The sequence below is a fragment of the Botryllus schlosseri genome, chromosome 14 (assembly GCF_051294905.1).
Source record: "Botryllus schlosseri isolate E-star chromosome 14, Bs_hap1, whole genome shotgun sequence".
In the NCBI taxonomy this organism is placed as follows: Eukaryota; Metazoa; Chordata; class Ascidiacea; order Stolidobranchia; family Styelidae; genus Botryllus; species Botryllus schlosseri.
This window is the reverse complement of record NC_137249.1, coordinates 2,367,975-2,387,260: the sequence shown is the minus strand read 5'-3', so window position 1 is coordinate 2,387,260 and position 19,286 is coordinate 2,367,975. Positions and strand designations below refer to the sequence as shown.

Sequence of the window (19,286 nt, the reverse complement as noted above, 5' to 3'; positions counted from 1 at the left end):
TAATCCCTAGGCGCCAAATCGTAAGCGGTGTCGCGTCACCCGATCAGGTATTCAAGCACATAGATCAACAGTCTAAGCGAGGTTAGCGTGCTGGACTCGGGAACAGGTCTCGACTCGTTTCGTGAATGAAAATGAGCATAGAACTTCAACAGATGAGAACTAGTGTGGTAATTAAAGTCAGTTGGCTAGCGTCCACAACAGGAATTGGAGCATGGTCTCCAATGGGGCACTATACCAACGTACCAGCCCTCGATCTGACATAGCAACCTCGCCTATCGACGTATGCGTCATTCATTTCCATCACTAGCCGTTTATGCTATACCATATATAGGCTACTTCCATTGCCCAGGCGGGTGTCTGATTTCAAAGACAACGGCTCGACACCTTCCTATCTTTTCATTGTATTACAGTCCTGCGTTGTTATGAATTTTTCATTAAACTGATACTGAATGGAATCATCCTGGCTTTCGATAATGTAGTGAATAAATGCACTCTGTCTGCCACCCCTGTCCTAGGCAACAGAGCAAAGGCAATTAGACACTGACGTGTCCTTCAACCTCAGAAACCATGCACCTAGATACAAGGATCATAAAAATGTATCGTCAGTCTCCTATCTTTCTCCTTATCAGACTGCACCTGTGACGTGATCCAACACAATTTTCAGCGCATATTTTCTTGAAAACGGTTCATCCACACAACAAATGACTTGTAAAGAAGCGTCATCCATGATTGACTCACTCGAGACAAGTAAAAGCAAAGCAACAGTAAATAGCTTATCTGATATTAGAAGTTGAATCGCTGCAAATCTAATTTGCACATAAATCTCCATTTGGGTAAAAATTACTTTCTCAAAAAAATTCACAGAGGAAATTATACCATTTTATAACTGTATCTGCGGAATAAAAATCATAACATAATCATGCTTCGAATCTTCAAAATTTTGCTAGCTCCAGAAAAGGATAGTTGAGCGCCAGAATGGTCTGCTACATACAATTACATGGTAAATGGTACATGGAGGCTAAATTCAAAACGTAACTGGTCAGTGGTCACGCCTTTACAAAACTACATAAAATATGTCGCACTGAAGACCTTCCATTATTCATCGATCAGCAACATAATTTAAAACGCTAATGATAGCACCTTAAAATCAGTAATCTTTTTCATGATGAAAAGAGAAAGAAGAAAAAAAAACAATTTGCGACATTGATGGTAAAGATTTGTGAATCTAAATCTTGCGGTGTTGTGATGGTGATCTGATAGAATTCTTAATAAGCTGAACTGAACAATACTAAGATCAGAACATTGTCAAAAGCCGCCCCCTCTGACGTCAAACGTAACTGGAACCGTAAATCTTTGATGGATGATTGTATCACCTCAGTTGTAATGCTTATAATCACTATGAAGAAATGGCTAGACTTATAATACATATATGGTTGATTGAACAGCACCAGATGAAAATTTCAAGCAGATACCAATTTGCACAACAGGTAGAAAAATGAGCGTGTCATTGACATAACAGTTCAGTAGAGATGTCACAGGCAGACCAAGACAACTAGATATTTTAGTTAAATAATGAGAATAGATAGTATTCGCACTAACTTAAGAAATGTTTCTATACTACCCAATTTCTGGTTCACATGAAAATGCTACAGACCAACTGCGAAGAGCGAAACGAGCGAGCCAAGCTCAGTGTGCAGACATTCGCCTGATATGAACTTGGTTCTTGCTGCGTTTCTTACAAATTTGAAATTTAATTAATTTCAAAGTTTCATGCGAAATCTGTAATTATCAGGGCAAGTTTTTAGGGTTGCATTGTAGAGCTCACAGTATGGGAGCTGTTGGGTTGTACAACGGAACATTCCGAGTATCTCCTACCCTAATAATTATAAACCAATCGTGCATGAATGCAACTTTTGTCAAGTGCACCACAACTTTTGTCAAGTGCACTTTTCTCACAATTGCAGTGCAACAAAAGCTTGCCGGTAGTAATGATGATTCTAATCTAATATGGAAAAGTTGAAAATTTTCTAATTGTCCACTTCTTTCCTGAGCCGATTTATGTGAGTTGCCATGTGGCCGAGTAGCCCCTCCTTACATGACACAAGTTTGCCGCAAATATCACAAGAGCATTTCGTGCTGTCGGTATGCGTCGTAAGTGTGTGCCGCTTCAAGTTGCCTTTTTCTCCAAATTCTCTCCCGCAAACGTTGCAAGTGTACTTTTTCATCGATGTATGAATATTCGTGTGCCGCATCATGTCGCTTCGTGAGGATAATTCCTTCCCGCAAATTTCGCAGCGGGATTTCTTTCCGCCGGTGTGGATGCGTTTATGACGCGCTAAGTTGCAACTCAGTGAAAATGATTTGCCGCAAAGATGACATTTGTACTGCTGCACGCCCAGGTGAGATTTCATGTGATATAGTACCAGATGCCTATGCGCAAAGGTTTTCCCGCATACCTCACAAACAAAATCCCTACCGGCCAGGTGAACTTTCATATGAACAGTCAAACAGTCTTTCAGTTTGAACGATCTCCCGCAAACCTCACATTCGTGATCGCTTGTAACTTTGTGAATGGTCATATGTTTAATAAAATTGCCCCTAAGTAAACATTCTTGGCCGCAAATGTCGCATTTAAACTCTTTCACACCGGCGTGAATTTTGAAATGATCGGAAAGAATTGCGACGCTGGTAAATCTTTTTCCGCAAACCTCGCATTCGTGTTTTCGGTACGCTTCATGTTGTATTAGATGAGCCCTCATCTGCCGATATATGGAAAAGTGTCTTCCGCATTCCACGCATTTGTAGTCTTTGTTTTCTGCACGTTTAGACGACTTGGCAGGAGTATTCGGACTTTTTGATTTCCTGCATCTCAGCTCGGCTGTGTCGTATTGTGGGAAATCGTCGGCGCCGTCTGGAGATGGTAGCAATTCGACACATTTCAAGCTCTTTGGCTTCTCGGGACTCAAATTCGACGTGGAGTCGATGTGCCTGTTAAAATTTATACATTTAGACACTTTTGGAGGTTCAGAACTTCATAATGCAATTGAATAGTACAGTCATATTGGAATAAACTCGAATATTTACGGCTGACGCTCGTCAGAAACTAGATGGGAACTGGAAAAGACATTGTATGTTAACAATTGTGTCACCAGATCGATTCCATGATTCTTCTCCAGAAGCTTGAATCAGGAAAGACGGAGGTTCTGCCATTGGCTAACATTTGATGGATAATTCTAATTGCGAGAAAAAATTATCGAGACAACAGATGTCGAGTAGTCTGGAGAGGACGTCCACACTAGGGCTGTTCAAAAATAACTTTTTTTTCCTGATTCCAGCCATTCACTGATTAAATTGTCAGGTTGCCACAACAAAGGCTGCACACCAAATTTCGTTCAATTCTAACAAGTATGGGGCTCCGCGGATCCAATTAAAATTTTTAATTTATACGGGAAAATTGAAAAATAAATTTTTTTAAATTTTTCTGTCAACCCCATGAAATTGTTGAGCTGTCTTCAGAGACGATGCAAAAAAAATTTGACTCAATTCGGACTGGTAGAAGTGGAGTTATTGGAGTTTTTCGTTGATAATTCTCCAATTATCCTTGATTGGGGGTTAATCCGAGAATTATCAACGAAAAACTCGAATAACTCCGTTTCTACTGGTTGGAATTGACTCAAATTTCATTTGCATGGTCTTTGAAGACATCTCAACATTTCCATGGGGTTGAGAAAAAAATTTGAAAAAATTTATTTTTCAATTTTCCTGTATAAATTAAAAATTTTAATTGGATCCGCGGAGCCCTATACTTGTTAGAATTGAACCAAATTTGGTGTGCAGCCTTTGTTGTGGCAACCTGACAATTTAATCAGTGAATGGCTGGAATCAGGAAAAAAAAGTTATTTTTGAACAGCCCTAGTCCACACTTATCAGAATACGCCACTAGTTAGCGCAAAGAAAAGGAGTTTGAGTATCATCGAAATTCTAAATAGTACATCGAGCTTAAGCTATCTGTTTGCCTCGATTATTCGAAATGTCATGCCGGTAATGTCATATTAGGTGATACAATTGTTGTTATACATTGGGTCTTTTCAAGTCTCAACTAGTTGCTAACAATTACCTCTGACTTGTGTCGGCCAGAAAATATTCGGGTTCATTCCACTTGAATATATTATTCAATTGTAAATTTTATACACGGTTCTACACATTCCATTATACTGGCAAAAACCATTCTTTTGCCTATAGTTTTTATAAGATTAAAGTACAGTAACAATCTTGAATCACTACTCGAAAGAATGCATGTACCTAGCTTCTAACAGAAAGTACATGTTAAAGGTCTCACATTCAGTGGAAATAACGACATTCCTGATATATTGAACAGTACCGAGGTAAGATACATTGTCAACATCCACTAGCAGTGCTATTAGTGCTGTACTAACTAAAACTATACTTAAGTTGTCTCAATGATCAGACAGGTTCAGAAAATCCGCACACATAGTACCTGAAATCTCAGATAGCACGAATCCCTCACCGATCATTGAATATTTCTCTAGGAACAGTGGCTAAGGCCTAAGGGTTATGTTTGGAAATACCATGAGACCTGTCTGGGCTAAACAAGCCAATATACAAGTCACAGATGGTAAATGTGTCATTGCAGATGAGCGCTATATCATTGGTATCGTAATGTGCACTCAACATTACGTACATTGATAAAACCATAACGGCTTATGCCAGGGTTAGAAAATCAAGGTCTGCATACACACCCAAAGCCATATTCCACTTACGACAGTAACACATGATAAACAGAACGGGTCTAGTGTAGCCCACTTCATTTTCCACAACAACATGACTATCACCAATCAGGGTTCGCCATAAACATGTCAAAATTAGGGACGTTTATAATTGGATTGCAGCACAGGTAAAATGTACCGCTAAAACAATGTCGCATTACCTGAATATGTCTTGTCTCTTCATGGTTGACTCAAGGCGCTACAGCGCTAGTTACAGACGTCACGGTGTCTTTTTCAGCAACAATTTCAGTTCAGTTCGTCCTCTACATGTTGGCGAAGTCGGTGAATACTGAAGAGGAGCCGTCACAGAAAGCTTCAAGCTAATGGCTAATTAGCAGAGATGAGCATGGATTAGGATTAGGTTTTGAAAAAACAGGATTTGTGAAATTTTGTCGGATTTGGATTAGACATTTTTTTGGGACGGATTTGGATTGGATTTGCCTATTTTCTGGGATATTGAAATGTCGTGTGGCGAATGGCGACAAACTTTATTCAGATCAGTTATTAATGTACTTATGGTTACTAAGTTATCTTAATCAAGTGAATCGTTGGTTGTGAAAGAAAATTTTCGAATCCCTCCATTGCAGGAATTAGTATTTTTTTCTGAATTTCCAGTTAGAATAGGATTAGGATTGGACATGGACTTGAATATGAAAAAGTTATGGATTAGGATTTGGATTTGAAGGTTCGGATTTGGATTGGATTAGGACATAGAAATTTCAAATCCGCTCATCTCTGCTAATTAGCTATGCCACTTGGATTGGAGCGATCGAAAACTTGATATGCGTAACTACTGTGCCCAATATCACACGCGTCGAGCATATCATTAGGATCCTAGTTTCAGTCATGTCGCGTGGTAGCAATGGACCGTATTTTCTCTTTACAGGCGAATATGGAAGACAAATCGATGTCGCAGTTATGCATCTTAAAATCAAACTAGACTTTGAATATTTGACTGATTAATTTCCAGAAAAGCAACAGAAGCTGGTTAGAAATGAACCCTAATTCAATTTATTGCTAATAATTTCATAATTTCAGGGTTGTTGGTATATTACTAATTGTAATTGAGGATATCTGATCATTATTTCAAGTGTTAATTGCCATTTGTAAGATACCTTTTAATGTGGTATAAACAAGAATAGCAAAATCAATCAATCTATATATTTAAAAGCGCACTGGAAATAATCTGACGAATATTCGTAAATGCTGCTATTCGATCTATTTTTATAACAGGCTTGCGGGCTACTCATCTGGTCTTCGCGGGCTACCTGGGGCCCGCGGGCACCGCGTTGGTCACCCCTGCTGTAGGACTACAGTCTCTATAGTACAATCATAGCATAGTGTCCTATATGGTGTGGACACAAGCAGAGTTCGATCAATTACATTATTTCGGTTCAATTACAATTACAATTACAATTACTTTCATGCATGTTTCAATTACATTACAATTACAATTACTCCATGCTAAAAATATCAAATTACAATTACAATTACTCCTTGCATGCTTCAATTACATTACAATTACAATTACAATTGCTGCTGTTGAACATGTAATTGAATAATCATAAATTCAACCGTGCACCTTGACAACCGTAGCGTCGTATTTAACAACAATTCAAGTCTAGTTCAGATTGTGTAGTAATAAATGCGTTTATGTGCGACGTGCGTACATAGTATGCTATGTAAGATGTCATTGTGACGTAAGACGTAATATAAGCGTGTTTTGTATGCTCGGTAATTATGGCTCATGTAATTGGAAATGTAAAATGGTATTTACCTAATTTCCTATGGGTTAGGATTAAGGATAGGGTGCAGTATGTCGTTGAAAAAGTATTATAATATATGCACGCGTTGGATTTGCGTATATAGTATATAATGAAAGAAATAATATTATTTTTATCGAGGGACGTAGGAATTAGGATGAGGAGTAAAAACAAAACCGTGCTTTGTCAGATTAGACGTTATATAATATCCAGTGGTCTGGTTAGTTAGCCAGACGAAGTAACGATGCAGCATCGTGATCTGAAATCGTATTGTAGATTGCCAACCCACGGATAGATGCGCAAGATGTGAGTCACGGATGAATGCACCGACAAACGTACTGCAGAGCCGGCTAAAAGCAGCAAACTTTGTAGTCCTAGAGCTGGCGATCCATGCGTCCAAATTTGATGCATCTGGTCTTTATCGTAAGCTATTGATGTACTAATTCCGAAAATACAAAATAAAATCTCGTCAGGGCAATGTATCTGCCATAAAATAGCCGTTAAAGGCCGACTGTTCTGAAAAGTGAGAGCGCTGCAGCAGCATGACCACAACAATTACCAATTACGCCCAGCGATTGTTCAGAACAATGCCGATTCCCAGACTTTCACGACTATTTTGGGATGGTACCATTGCCTGGAAATATACTTTTATTGCGGAATCAGTGCGACCAGGGTTGTAACCAAGTCATAATGCTCCGAGTCACAAGTCAATCTCAGTTTTATAGTTTTGACTCGAGTCAAGTCGAGTCATTTTCAATTCACCACCGAGTCAAGTCCGAGTCCAAGTCACCGAGCAGAGGGTCGAGTCCGAGTCATGGTATTATGACTCGAGTCGAGTCAAAGTCATTGTGTTGACTGCCCAGTTTCGAGTTAAAGGCTTGCTAAATCTACTTTTTGTAACTCTGTTTGGTGATATCGAATGGTTCGCATTTATAATATACTAATTTCCGTCATTTTTAAAAGTTTCTGGGCGCATTTTCAAGTACCAGTACCAATAAACGAAATCCAAATAGTGTGAATACTTTAGTATTCCTCGAAATTACAATGAAAGGTCGTTCTTGGCCGTCTGAGTCTAGAGTCATATGACTTGGTTCGAGTCATGCGCAATGACTCGAGTCCAAGTCGAGTCAATACACAAATTGACTCGAGTCGAGTCGAGTCATTTCCGTAATTTGAGAAAATTACTCGAGTCAAGTCGAGTCATCTGAAAAACGTGACTCCAGTCGGACTCGAGTCGAGTCATGACTCGAGTCATTACAACCCTGAGTGCGACACTAGCTTTCGATTAGGACCATACATATCAAATTTCGACGCTTGGATCGCCAGCTATGGGACTATCAATTCTGCTGCTTTTAGCTGGCTCAGCAGTTCGCTTCTCGGCGTATTCAATCGTGAGTCTCGTGTTGCGAATCCATCCGTTGGTTAGTAATCTAAAAATTGTATACAATGGCAGCTAGCCGAGGCCAGCATAGCGGTAAAAAAAAACTTCGCCCGCAAGGGCGCAGTCAAGGGCTTCCGCGAATGGATCCACCAAATTCCTTGTCGACATTTAAAGAGAATGCATTATAAGTCAAATGTTTTATGTTGTGCTTGTCAGGTCTCAATAGCAATTTAATGTAATTGAAATTGTCATTGAGCAAAATTTTTGTCAAATTACAATTACAATTACAATTACACAAAATAAAAATACTTCAATTACAATTAAATTACAATTACATTGAAAAATGTAATTAATTACATTCAATTACAATTACAAATACAATTGATCCAACTCTGGACACAAGCAAATATCACGGCTCAGTGAAATTGGTATACGTTACGCTTTCCATTTGGCCAAAGGCAATTTGACGGTAATTTTTGACTGGCTTGCCGAGCATTAAATTTGATGAAACGGGTAATATACAACGGCGTACAACATGTGACCAACATACATTGTGTCATATATGTGTACCAGAGATGAGCATGGATTAGGATTAGGATTTTAAAAAACAGGATTTGTGAAATTTTGGCGGATTTGGATTGGATTAGGATTAAAGTTTTTTTTCTGAACGGATTAGGATTTGGATTGGACTTACCTATTTTCTGGGAGATCGATATGTCGTGTGGCGAATGGCAACAAACTTTATTCAGATCAGTTATTAATGTACTTATGGTTACTAAGTTATCTTGAATCAAGGGAATCGTTGGTTGTGAAAGCGAAAATTTTCCCATTCATCCCTTGCATAAATTAGTATTTTTTCTAAATTTCCAGTTAGAATCGGATTAGGATTGGACGTGTCCACGTCGTCCAAATATCATATGATCGACCGAAAAGATCATCGCTCCATCAAATATGCCGGACCAGATGTGTGGAACAGTATCCCGCCGGCCATCCGACAGTCGACGAGCATGTCCACATTCAAGTCGAAATACAAGCAATTACTACTAAATAAATACAGTCCATCCTCAAGATTACCGGACCACGACTGACCTATCGATCTCGCTTCCCATGACATGCCGCCCTATTTCTTGTCGCATTTTTCTTCTATACTATCTTCTTTACTTTCATTCAGTGTGCATGCCTCCTCTTTACATCGCCTAGGCCAAGGTGGGTGTCAGATTCCATAGACTACTCCTTGTCGCTTCGACATCTTCCTGTCTTTTCATTGTATCGCATTTTTGTGGTGTATTGAACTGATAAAATTGCTAATAAACCAATGATGATGATGATGATGGATTAGGATTTGGATTTGCAGGTTCGGATTTGGATTGGATTAGGACATAGAAATTCCCAATCCGCTCATCTCTGATGTGTACGTGTAACTACTTACATCTATATTAATCCTTTTGTGTATTGCGCAAGTTTCACAATCCCTTTTTCGCAATCCGTTTTCTTATTGGCTCAAGCTTCAAACCCTTACGTAAACTAAATTCTAGAGCAGGGGCGTCAAACATACGGCGATTTAATCCGGCCCGCGACGCAATTCTGAGGAAATGCAATGTTTGTTTTATCAAGCACATTTCTAACAAAAGTTGGGATTTTAAGTAAGAAATACTTAGACGCAAATTCTCCCTCAACACAGCCAATGTCGAACATGTTCAGAGGTCACCTTATAACCACCCGACGGCATTGTTGAGTATTCACTTCAGTTACCATTAGGTGAGATTGACATCCCGGTAAGGCAAAACGGGCACACTGAGTTCAGAATTTTATTGAAAAAATAAAACAAAAAACTGTATTTGCAGAAACGAAAAATATATGAGAAACCGTTGGATGTACGGTAGATGAATCATATAAGAGTTACATGAAGAATATAGGCCTAATTTAAATATATTTGGTCGCAGCGTTGCATACCTTATTCTGACCCATGGCCCCAGAGCCGCCCGCCCGCCGTTGTTTGCGAATAAGGGCGTTATTAGCATATAGCGGCATGATCTTTAATGTAGCCTACTGTATATTGTATACTGTTGGACTATTATATAGGCCTATAGCCTTGAAAAACAACGGCGTGGTTTTGAAGGTAACATTTTGGAATCGTTTTTCACTGGTTCGGCCCGCGAGCGTTCGAAATTTTTTAATCCGGCCCGCGACCCAAGTTGAGTTTGACACCCCTGTTCTAGAGAGATATCACAGTCTTTTTCGTATCGCGACTATTTCGCGCTTCGTTTTCCTATTGGCTAAAGGGTAGGTCACACGGTACCGAAATTCGCTAGCGACTTCCAGGGCGAACTTCGTTTCTTTCTTCGCTCCACTCCTTCGCTAGCTAGGTCGCTAGCGAGGTCACTAGCGAAGTGACTAGTGAAGTCGCTACCGATGCGTTTCACTGAGACTGTAAGTGAGTGAATCTTTTGTGACAGTATTACGTCACAGCCGATAAAAATTATTGTCAAATAAGGATCAGTTGGCCTACCTAGTTCTGAGACATCCGCTGTGTACGGACCTAGCATAGTAGGTGATACATTGCAGCTTATGGTCCTGCATGGCATTTCTAATAAGAAAAATGAATCTTATGATATTCAAATATAGGTGCAAATGTTGGCTCTTGCAACCACAATGATTGAAATGTTTAGATTAGAACACAAGGAAATGTAAAACGATAACGACAGGGGCCGAGAAATGATGGACGAGGAGATTACAAAACTTGAGGAAAACTATCACTGATACCCAACCCATGCTTGATATGAAGGGATCATGGCTACTACTGGATATTTTATTACGCCCATTTTCCGATTTGATCATCGTGCATGATTACTACTTCATTCATGAAGCAGCTGTTGTGCCCTACAAAGCCGTACCGTACCGGCGCAGTTTCTCTATAGATAACTCACCTACCGTAGGCTAGTTCAGAGATGCCACTGAGATATTTTGGAAAAACCCAGATTTGGACGTTGAAAAAACCCAGATCCTATATTTCACTCAAATTTATATGATATAGCTGCAAAACAGTGACTGAGAGTCATCAATGACAGTTATACGGACATAGAAGAAGTTTTAGCCCTTGATATTGAAATCCCAACTGTTCATTTTCGTAATATACATTTTGCTCAGTTAAACGAGCAAATCCCTCGAAATATGATGCTTTCCTCTCGACACATTGCTACGGGCATTCGGTATGGAGGGGTGGTCAATACGTAGTTTATTATATATTCGTAATGTTTGTCACAATGCTAATTCCCATCTATGATGAGGATGATTATAGGGTAGTTCCAGTGACTGTGAGCTGACCAGATATATTAAAAATAGCTTTCGATTCATTAAACCTGGGACAAGCACTTTTATCTGGGATGTTTAGTCGAAAAAGAAACTGCCAGATCATGAAATTAAGGGTACATTTGAATTTGACAAACCCCTCTCCCTCTGAATAACTTGCCCGGGTGGCCAAACTGTCTCTTTGAGTGTCCCTGTTGAAAGTGAATATACTCTAATATCAACATGGTAAATTAGTTAGATCAACATTTGGTCTTTCCATGTGCATTAATTGCATACTTTACAGCAGTAATACATACTATTTACCAGTGGCGGCTCGTGACAATATCGGGTGGTGGGGCAAGGGCTGCAAGCGACTTTTTATCAAGATGACGTCACAATGGAGTTTTCCAACGTAAACAAGTAACTTAGTGGTACGAACTACGGTAACACGAACTTCCCGACAACAGTGATTTAACGTATGTGCCGCGAGAGGTCTGCCGGTGAGCTGTGACTTGAAGTGTGGTAACTGCGTAAACGGCGTACGGAACAAAGATTTCACACGGCTCATGTTCGCACTAAACCTGACTTGACTAATTATCTGCAGAAATGGAAATGACTATAACTCGAGAGATTGCGTAAGCCTAGCTGGAAAGGTCAACGAGTTCGGACACATACGCAATTGTTATCTCATAGATTGGACAATGTCATATTGAATCCAAAACATAATTCTGAAGAACTACGGATAGCAGCCTCGGAAATTCGGTCCCGATACAGCATAGGAGATGTTTTGGCCTTGGTGCTGGAGACTGTCACACGACACATACGGCTTACGGTCTATATGTCTGCTGCAAAATCGCCTTTGGAAAATATATTACCGAATAAATACGTGGATGAAAGCCGAAAACTTGGTACACTGTTACATGAAATCAACGAGAAGTAGCCTCATGACCGTTTTCGGTATGGTACACTGTCAAAATTAATACAAACAGACCAACACCGAATTTTGCGTAAAATTTACTGAGGAATAGGCTGATCATTGATCAAGCGATCAGCTGTTAGCCGCCATCGAAAACGAAACAGCTATCGCGCTTGACAGGGGTTGTAATTGTAAGCAAATGGCCTGAAGGCCACAATTTCACGGTCAAAATTGACATTGGAGAATATAAAATAAAAGTAAATATTTGAATGCAAACCGAGGATGTTAGTAAACTGTTTCATGATATCATCATCTCATCACTTATCTCAGTATGGAACACAGTTAGCGTTAACACAGATACGCCGACTTTTGCGTGAAATCCGCAATGCGTTAGGTAGGCTAAGTGTCAGATCAGCGCACATCTTTAACATACTCGACCTTGATAACGAAATTGCTGCCCTAATCATTGAGTGTCAACCGTGAGACTTGGCACAGCGTTCGATACTAAAATCAAGACATACCATGCAAAAGCTCATGACGGATCTAGGTAAGGAGCATCGTTAAAATCAATGGAGACCAATACCGGCTTTGCGTAAAATATGTTTGCGATAAATGACGAGTCAGCTCTCACTCGATTTAGGAAACGAAATTACCACTAACACAGTACAGTGACAAACTTGAAACTTGGTACCGCGTTGAATACTAACATTAAGACTTACCGTACCAAATGTCATGACCGATCTCGGTATGGAACATCGTCAAAATCAATGGATACCAATACCGGCCTTTGAGTAAAATCTGTTTGCGACACATGACGAATCAGCACACACTCAACTTCGGAAACGGAATTACTACCCTAAACTTTAAGTAGAAACCCTGAAACTTGGGACAATGTTAAATACCACCATCACGACATGACATACCAAGTTTCAAGAATTATCATGGTGTGAAACACCATCAAAATCGACCTATACCAGCAAAGGTCGACCAAACGCATATGACGGTAACCGAGTTCAGATGTAGATACGATTGTTACATCACACCTTAAGGGCGAGCAGGCTATGTTGCCCCGGTTGCTCGGTCATTTTATGAATAGGAGAGAGTAAATCACTGTTTCTTTATTGTGCGCAGCTTTGAGAGAATAGACAGTGAAAGCTTGTTATGAGCGCTACCGGGGCATGCCCCGGCTAGGCATTTGCAAAGCGAAAACACGAAGAGAATTCGATTTTCGCAGAGACTTCGCTATATATATGGGCATTTACAAGCGAAAGGACAAGAAGAATACGATTTTTGCTGTGATTTCGGTATATATAGATTGCTGTGCGTCTATAAATGGTAAAGAACTGTTATTGAACAGAATTTTAGGTGGGGCAATGCCCCAGTTGCCCTATAGGACGAGCCGCCACTGCTATTTACTGACACGCAACGAATTTGTTGCAGCGCTAGCATTCAAGTCCTAAATCGTTTTGAATTGCAAAACAAATGCTCCAGAGTTGCCTTGTGAAAATGACTTTCTGCGACCTAGTAGTCAGTATTCAATTAAGCTCTCTCATCACGCCAAGACCTCTCATTTTAATAGTAAATGGGTCTCTTTAGACTCAATCACAGTAGAATCCGTCGATATTATGAGATCTTACTAAGCTAATATTCAATTTTGCGCCGTAAAATTGACCTGACAAACATGATGTTGAAAAAACCCAGATTTCAAGCACAAAAACCCAGAAACCCAGGTGATGCTCGAAAAACCCAGATCTGGGTGGAAAAACCCAGGAGTGGCATCTCTGGGCTAGTTATCTGCAGTTTCTAGCTCTAAGAAAGACGTACTGTATTCAGTTAACCTTTTCCCACTCCATGATGACGTAACACTCGTCTTAGTAAAAAAGTGAGATTGTCGCGAGTGGCGTCGCTAGCGAATATTGTACGTGTGGCCTACGCTTTAATGCCTCACAATCCTTTTTTGCCATACAAAGTTTTCACAATTCGTTGCCCCCCATTGGTCAAACCTAACAGCAACCATTGTTTCGTACTGCTTTAATATAAAATATCACGTTTTCTCTCATGGTGGGAGGCCCATATAACCGCCACTAGGAAAAACGTCTTTTCCGTCTTATTCTCGTAAATCACTATTCGACATTCGTGTATGAGTATAATGAAGAATTTGCACCAAAATTGTTAGTTTGATTATGATGGACTTCGCCTAATACCCCTTCTTTTTCCAATTAATCGCACTTCATGCGGTGCTTTGAATCGATAAAATCATGTTGCCTCATTTCTGAACCGCACAATCATCTCCCACGAATTGGTCAACGTTGATGTACAAGCACATCCAGCTTGGTGTGAAAACAACATCCTTATGCCCAGCGCGCCAGCAATACTTTAGATAGCCGTTTCATCATTTTTAGGTTATTTGCGTTCGTTGCGTCGCAGAACGATCGTGATATCACTTCGCTTTGTTGCAAACGTGGAATGATCACTAAAAGGCGGATCAACAATAGTCCTGCGTTCGTTTCTACAATATACTTTCTGATCACTGTGGCATTGAAGATAAGATTTGAATCACTGAATTCACAAAAACCTGGAAATTGAATTGCATTCCAGGTCAAAGAAATACAGCAAAAATCAACTTCAGTCCATATCAGATCAGTGTTTATTCTCGTGCATGAGAATAGCGGTAGCATGTTCAAGTTCATGAAACCCAGAAATTTGATTAGAATTAAAATTAGAGCATATAGACACATTTCATATATTAGGTTAGAGCCAGATTATCGGCATTACGTGCAATGGAGCACAACACTACTCGAGATTGTAGAGGCGCACCGCGATTTTCAGCCACGCAAAACACTGACACGCCCTTCAATCTCAGAAACTATGAACCTAGAAATAAGGATCATAGAAAACGTATCACCAGTCTCATATCTTTCTCCCTATCTGAGTGCACCTGCGGCGTGGTGCAACACAATTTTCAGCGCATATTTTCTTGAAAACAGTTCATCCACACAACAAATAACTTGTAAAGAAGCGTCATCCATGATTGACTCACTTGAGACAAGTACAAGCAAAAGAAGCGACATCCATGATTGACTCGCTTGAGACAAGTACAAGCAAAGCAACAGTAAATAGCCTATCTGATATTAGAAGTTGAATTGCTGCAAATCTAATTTGCACATAAATCTTCATTTGGGTATAAAGTAAATTTTCAAAATAAATTCACGAAGGAAATTATGTCATTTTATAACTGTATCTACAGGATAGATGCCATCATAATAAAATCATGCTTTGAATGTTCAAAATTTTGCTAGCTCCAGAATAGGATAGTTGAGCGACATAACAGTCTGCTACAGACAATTTCAAGGAACATGGTACACGGGAGGCTAAATTCAAAACGTAACTGATCACGCCTTCAAAAGTAGTAGTACAAAACTACATAAAATGTGTCGCACTGAAGACCTTCCATTATTCATCGATCAGCAACAAGTTGAACTTCTTTCACACAATTTAAAACGCCAATGCTAGCACTGTAAAATCAGTAATCATCTTATTATGAAAAGAGAAAGAACAAAAAAACTCTTCGCGACATTGATGGTAAAGATGTGTGAATCACAATCTTGCGATGGTGATCTGATAGAATTGTTAATAACCTGAACTGAACAATACTAAGATTAGAACATTGTCAAAAGCCGCCCCCTATCACGTCAAAAGTAACTGGAACTGTAAATCTCTGCGCAATATGTGAAAGAATGTGCGAGGCATTGAAATAACAGTTAGTAGAGATATCACAGACAGACCAAGACAACTGAGCTATTGTGGTCGTCTAATGAAGACTAGATAAGTGCGAAATGATGGTAACCGACAGTTGCCTGATATGACTTGATATGAACTTGACTCTTGCTGCCTTTCTTACAAATTTGAAATTTATTTCTATTGACAAGTGTTTGCGAATTCTGTGATTATTAGAGCCAGTTTTAAGGGGCGCATTAATAGTGCAGTATGGCAGCTGTTGGGTTATACAACAGAACCTTTCGAGTATCTCGTACCCCAATAATTTCAAAATACTTATGCATGAATGCAACTTTGGTAAAGCGCGTTTCCTCACGATTCTAGTGCAACAAAAATTTGCCCGAAGTAATCATGATTCTAATCTAATATAGAAAGTTGAAAATCTTCTACTTGTCCAATTCTTTCCTGAGTTGATTCATGTGAGTCGCCATGTGGCAGAGTAGACCCTCCTTATCTGAAAGAATTTTGCCGCAAATATCGCAAGAGCATTTCGTACTGTCAGTATGCTTCGACAGTGCGTGCCGCTTCAAATTGCCTTTTTCCCCAAATTCTCTCCCGCAGACGGTGCATGTATACTTTTTCAACGATGTATGTATATTCGTGTGCCGCATCATGTCGCTTCTCGAGGATAATTCCTTCCCGCAAATTTCACAGCGGGATTTCTTTACGCCGGTGTGGATGCGTTTATGACGCGCCAGGTTGCAACTCAGTGAAAAAGATTTGCCGCAAAGATGACACTGGTACTGCTGCATGCCCAGGTGAGATTTCATGTGACCGAGTACCAGATGCCTATGCGCAAAAGTCTTCCCGCATATCTCGCAAACATAATCCCTACTGGCCTTGTGAACTTTCATATGACCAGTCAAACAATCTTTCAGTTTGAACGATCTACCACAAATCTCACATTCGTGATCGCTTGTAACTTTGTGAATGGCCATATGTTTGAGAAAATTGCATCGAAGTAGACATTCTTGGCCGCAAATGTTGCACTTAAACTCTTTCACACCTGTGTGAATTTTAAAATGCACGGAATGTTGCGTGACGTCGCGAAATCTTTTTCCACAAACCTCACATTCATGCCGCTTTGAATGAATCCTGAACTGGAGGTATCTGGAAAAGCGCTTTCCGCATTTGTAGGCTTTTTCTTTGGCATGTTCCGATGACTTGGGAGTACTCTCACTTTTTGCTTTTCTGCACGTTAGCTCGGCCCTGTCATATTGTGGGAAATCGTCGGCACCCTCTGGAGATGGCAGCGATTCTGAAGATTTCAAGCTCTTTGTATTCTCGCGACGCAAATCCGATGTGGAGTCGATGAACCTGTTAAAACTCAAACTTCTACAGACTCTTGGAGGTACCGAACTTCATAATACAATTGATTAGTACAGTCATGTTGAAATGAACTCGAATATTTACGGCCAATACTCGTCAGCAACTAGATGGGAATTGGAAAGAACATTGTAGGATCAACAATTGTGATAAAATGATTCATCCCCCTGAAGCTTGTATCTGGAGAGAAAAAGGCTTCGAGTTCTGCCCGTGGCAAAATTTGATGGATAAGTCTAATTGTGAGAAAAAATGATCCAGACAAACAGATTTCGCGTCGCCTGTAGTGAGCGATCGCACTTATCAGAATATGCCAAGATTGCCAACCTAGTTAGTGCAAAGAGAAGGAGTTTGTGTACCTTCAAAAAATAGTACGTTGAGCTCAAGATATCTGTTCGCCTCGATTATGCAAATTTCATGCCAGTGATTTTGTGATAAGATTGTTGATATACATTGGTCTTTCCAATTATCTACTAGTTTTGACAATTACCGCGACTTGTATTGGTTAGAAAATATTCAGGTTCGTTTCAATCTGAAAATCCTATTCAGAAGGTAATGTAATGTGGTTGGAGAACTATGCATAAATTTTACTAGTCTATCGAATAATTATATTCCTAATGAAACAAGCCCGAGTTTTTTCGGCTGTCACTCGACAGGGGCAATCGTCAGCGACTGCCGATTAGTGGAGAATAGAAAAAAATTAGGATTGTCTGATGTAGAATCTTTTTTCGGTTCTCTACTAGTTTCTGGCGATTACACCTGACGAGTGTCAGCCGAAGAAAACTCAGGCTTGTTTCATTAATAATATATTCCTTTTCATTCCAATATGAATATATTTTTCAATTGCAAAATTAATATACAGTTCCACCTAATCGATCAAGCTTTTTTGTATAGTTATTTCAAGATTAAAGTAACAATACGGAATCACTATTAAAAAGAATGTATGTGACTCTTCCAACACAAAGTACATAGTATTAAAGGTCTCAACTTCAGAGGAAATAGCGACTTTCCTTAGCCTATTTATCGAACAGTGTATCTAGGCTACTGTACCAAGGTTATATACATGGTCAAAATCCACTAGCACTAGCGGTGCTACTAATTGAAACTATAAATATGTTGTCTCAATGATTAGGCAGGTTCAGAAAATTCGCACACATAGTACCCGAAATCTCAGATAGTACGAATCCCTCCCCCATCATTCAATATTCCTCTAGGAAAAGTGGCTTGGGTTATGTTAGGAAATACCAGGAGACCTGACCGGGCTAAACAAGCCAATATACAAGTCACCGATGGTAAATGTGTCATTGCAGATGAGTGCTATATCATTGGTATCGTAACGTGCACTCAACATTACGTACATTGATAAAACCATAACGGCTTACGCTAGGGTTAGAACATCAAGGTCTGCATACACACCCCAAGCCATATTCCACTCAAGACAGAACTGTTGCTCAACATATGATAAAAAAATTTATTTTACACAACAACATGACCATCATCAATCAGTGTTCGCCATAAACATGTCAAAATTTAGGATGTTTATAATTGCCATTGGATTGCCGCGCAGGTAAAATGTATATCTAAAACAATGCTGCATTACCTGAATATGTCTTGTTGCTTCATAATTGACGAACAGCGCTACAGGGCTAGTTACAGACGTCACGTTGTCTTTTCCAGCAACAATTTCACTTCAGGTTATCCTCTACACGTGGGTGAAGTGAAGACTGAAGACGACCCGACAGAGAATCCTACGGTTGGAACCTGGAGTGATGGAAAACTTAATATGCGCAACTACTGTGCGCAATATCACACGCATCGAGAATATCAGTAGGATCTAGGTTTCGGCCATTTCGCGTGGTAGCAATGGACCGCATATTCTCTACGCAGCCGGATATTAAGGAGGAATCGACGTCAGAGTTACGTATCTTAAAATCAAACTAGACTTTGTATAATTGACTGATTAATTTCTATAAAGAGTAATTGAAGCTGGTTAGAGATGACATGACAACAAGAATGACCAGTCGACGTGGATCTGGTCCGCGGGCAGTATC

At 39.8% G+C, this 19,286-nt stretch overlaps 1 protein-coding gene across 3 annotated transcripts; it reads right to left on the bottom strand.

The window, feature by feature from the left end:
• Positions 1-657: 657 nt before the first annotated feature.
• LOC145455276 (uncharacterized) lies at positions 658-19,149 on the bottom strand. Of its 3 annotated transcripts, none has more exons than XM_080333223.1 (2): positions 18,836-19,009; positions 658-2,988 (listed from the first exon to the last, which is right to left on the bottom strand). In XM_080333223.1, exons 1-2 carry the CDS (start codon positions 18,856-18,858, stop codon positions 2,028-2,030), a joined length of 984 nt encoding a protein of 327 aa, XP_080189349.1. In that variant the 5' UTR covers positions 18,859-19,009; the 3' UTR covers positions 658-2,027. The 3 variants fall into 3 exon arrangements, with proteins under 3 accessions (XP_080189349.1, XP_080189348.1, XP_080189350.1); XM_080333222.1 differs by lacking the exon at positions 18,836-19,009 and adding an exon at positions 4,949-5,542; XM_080333224.1 differs by lacking the exon at positions 658-2,988 and adding an exon at positions 15,987-17,229 and having other exon boundaries at positions 18,836-19,149.
• Between the last annotated feature and the right edge of the window lie 137 nt (positions 19,150-19,286).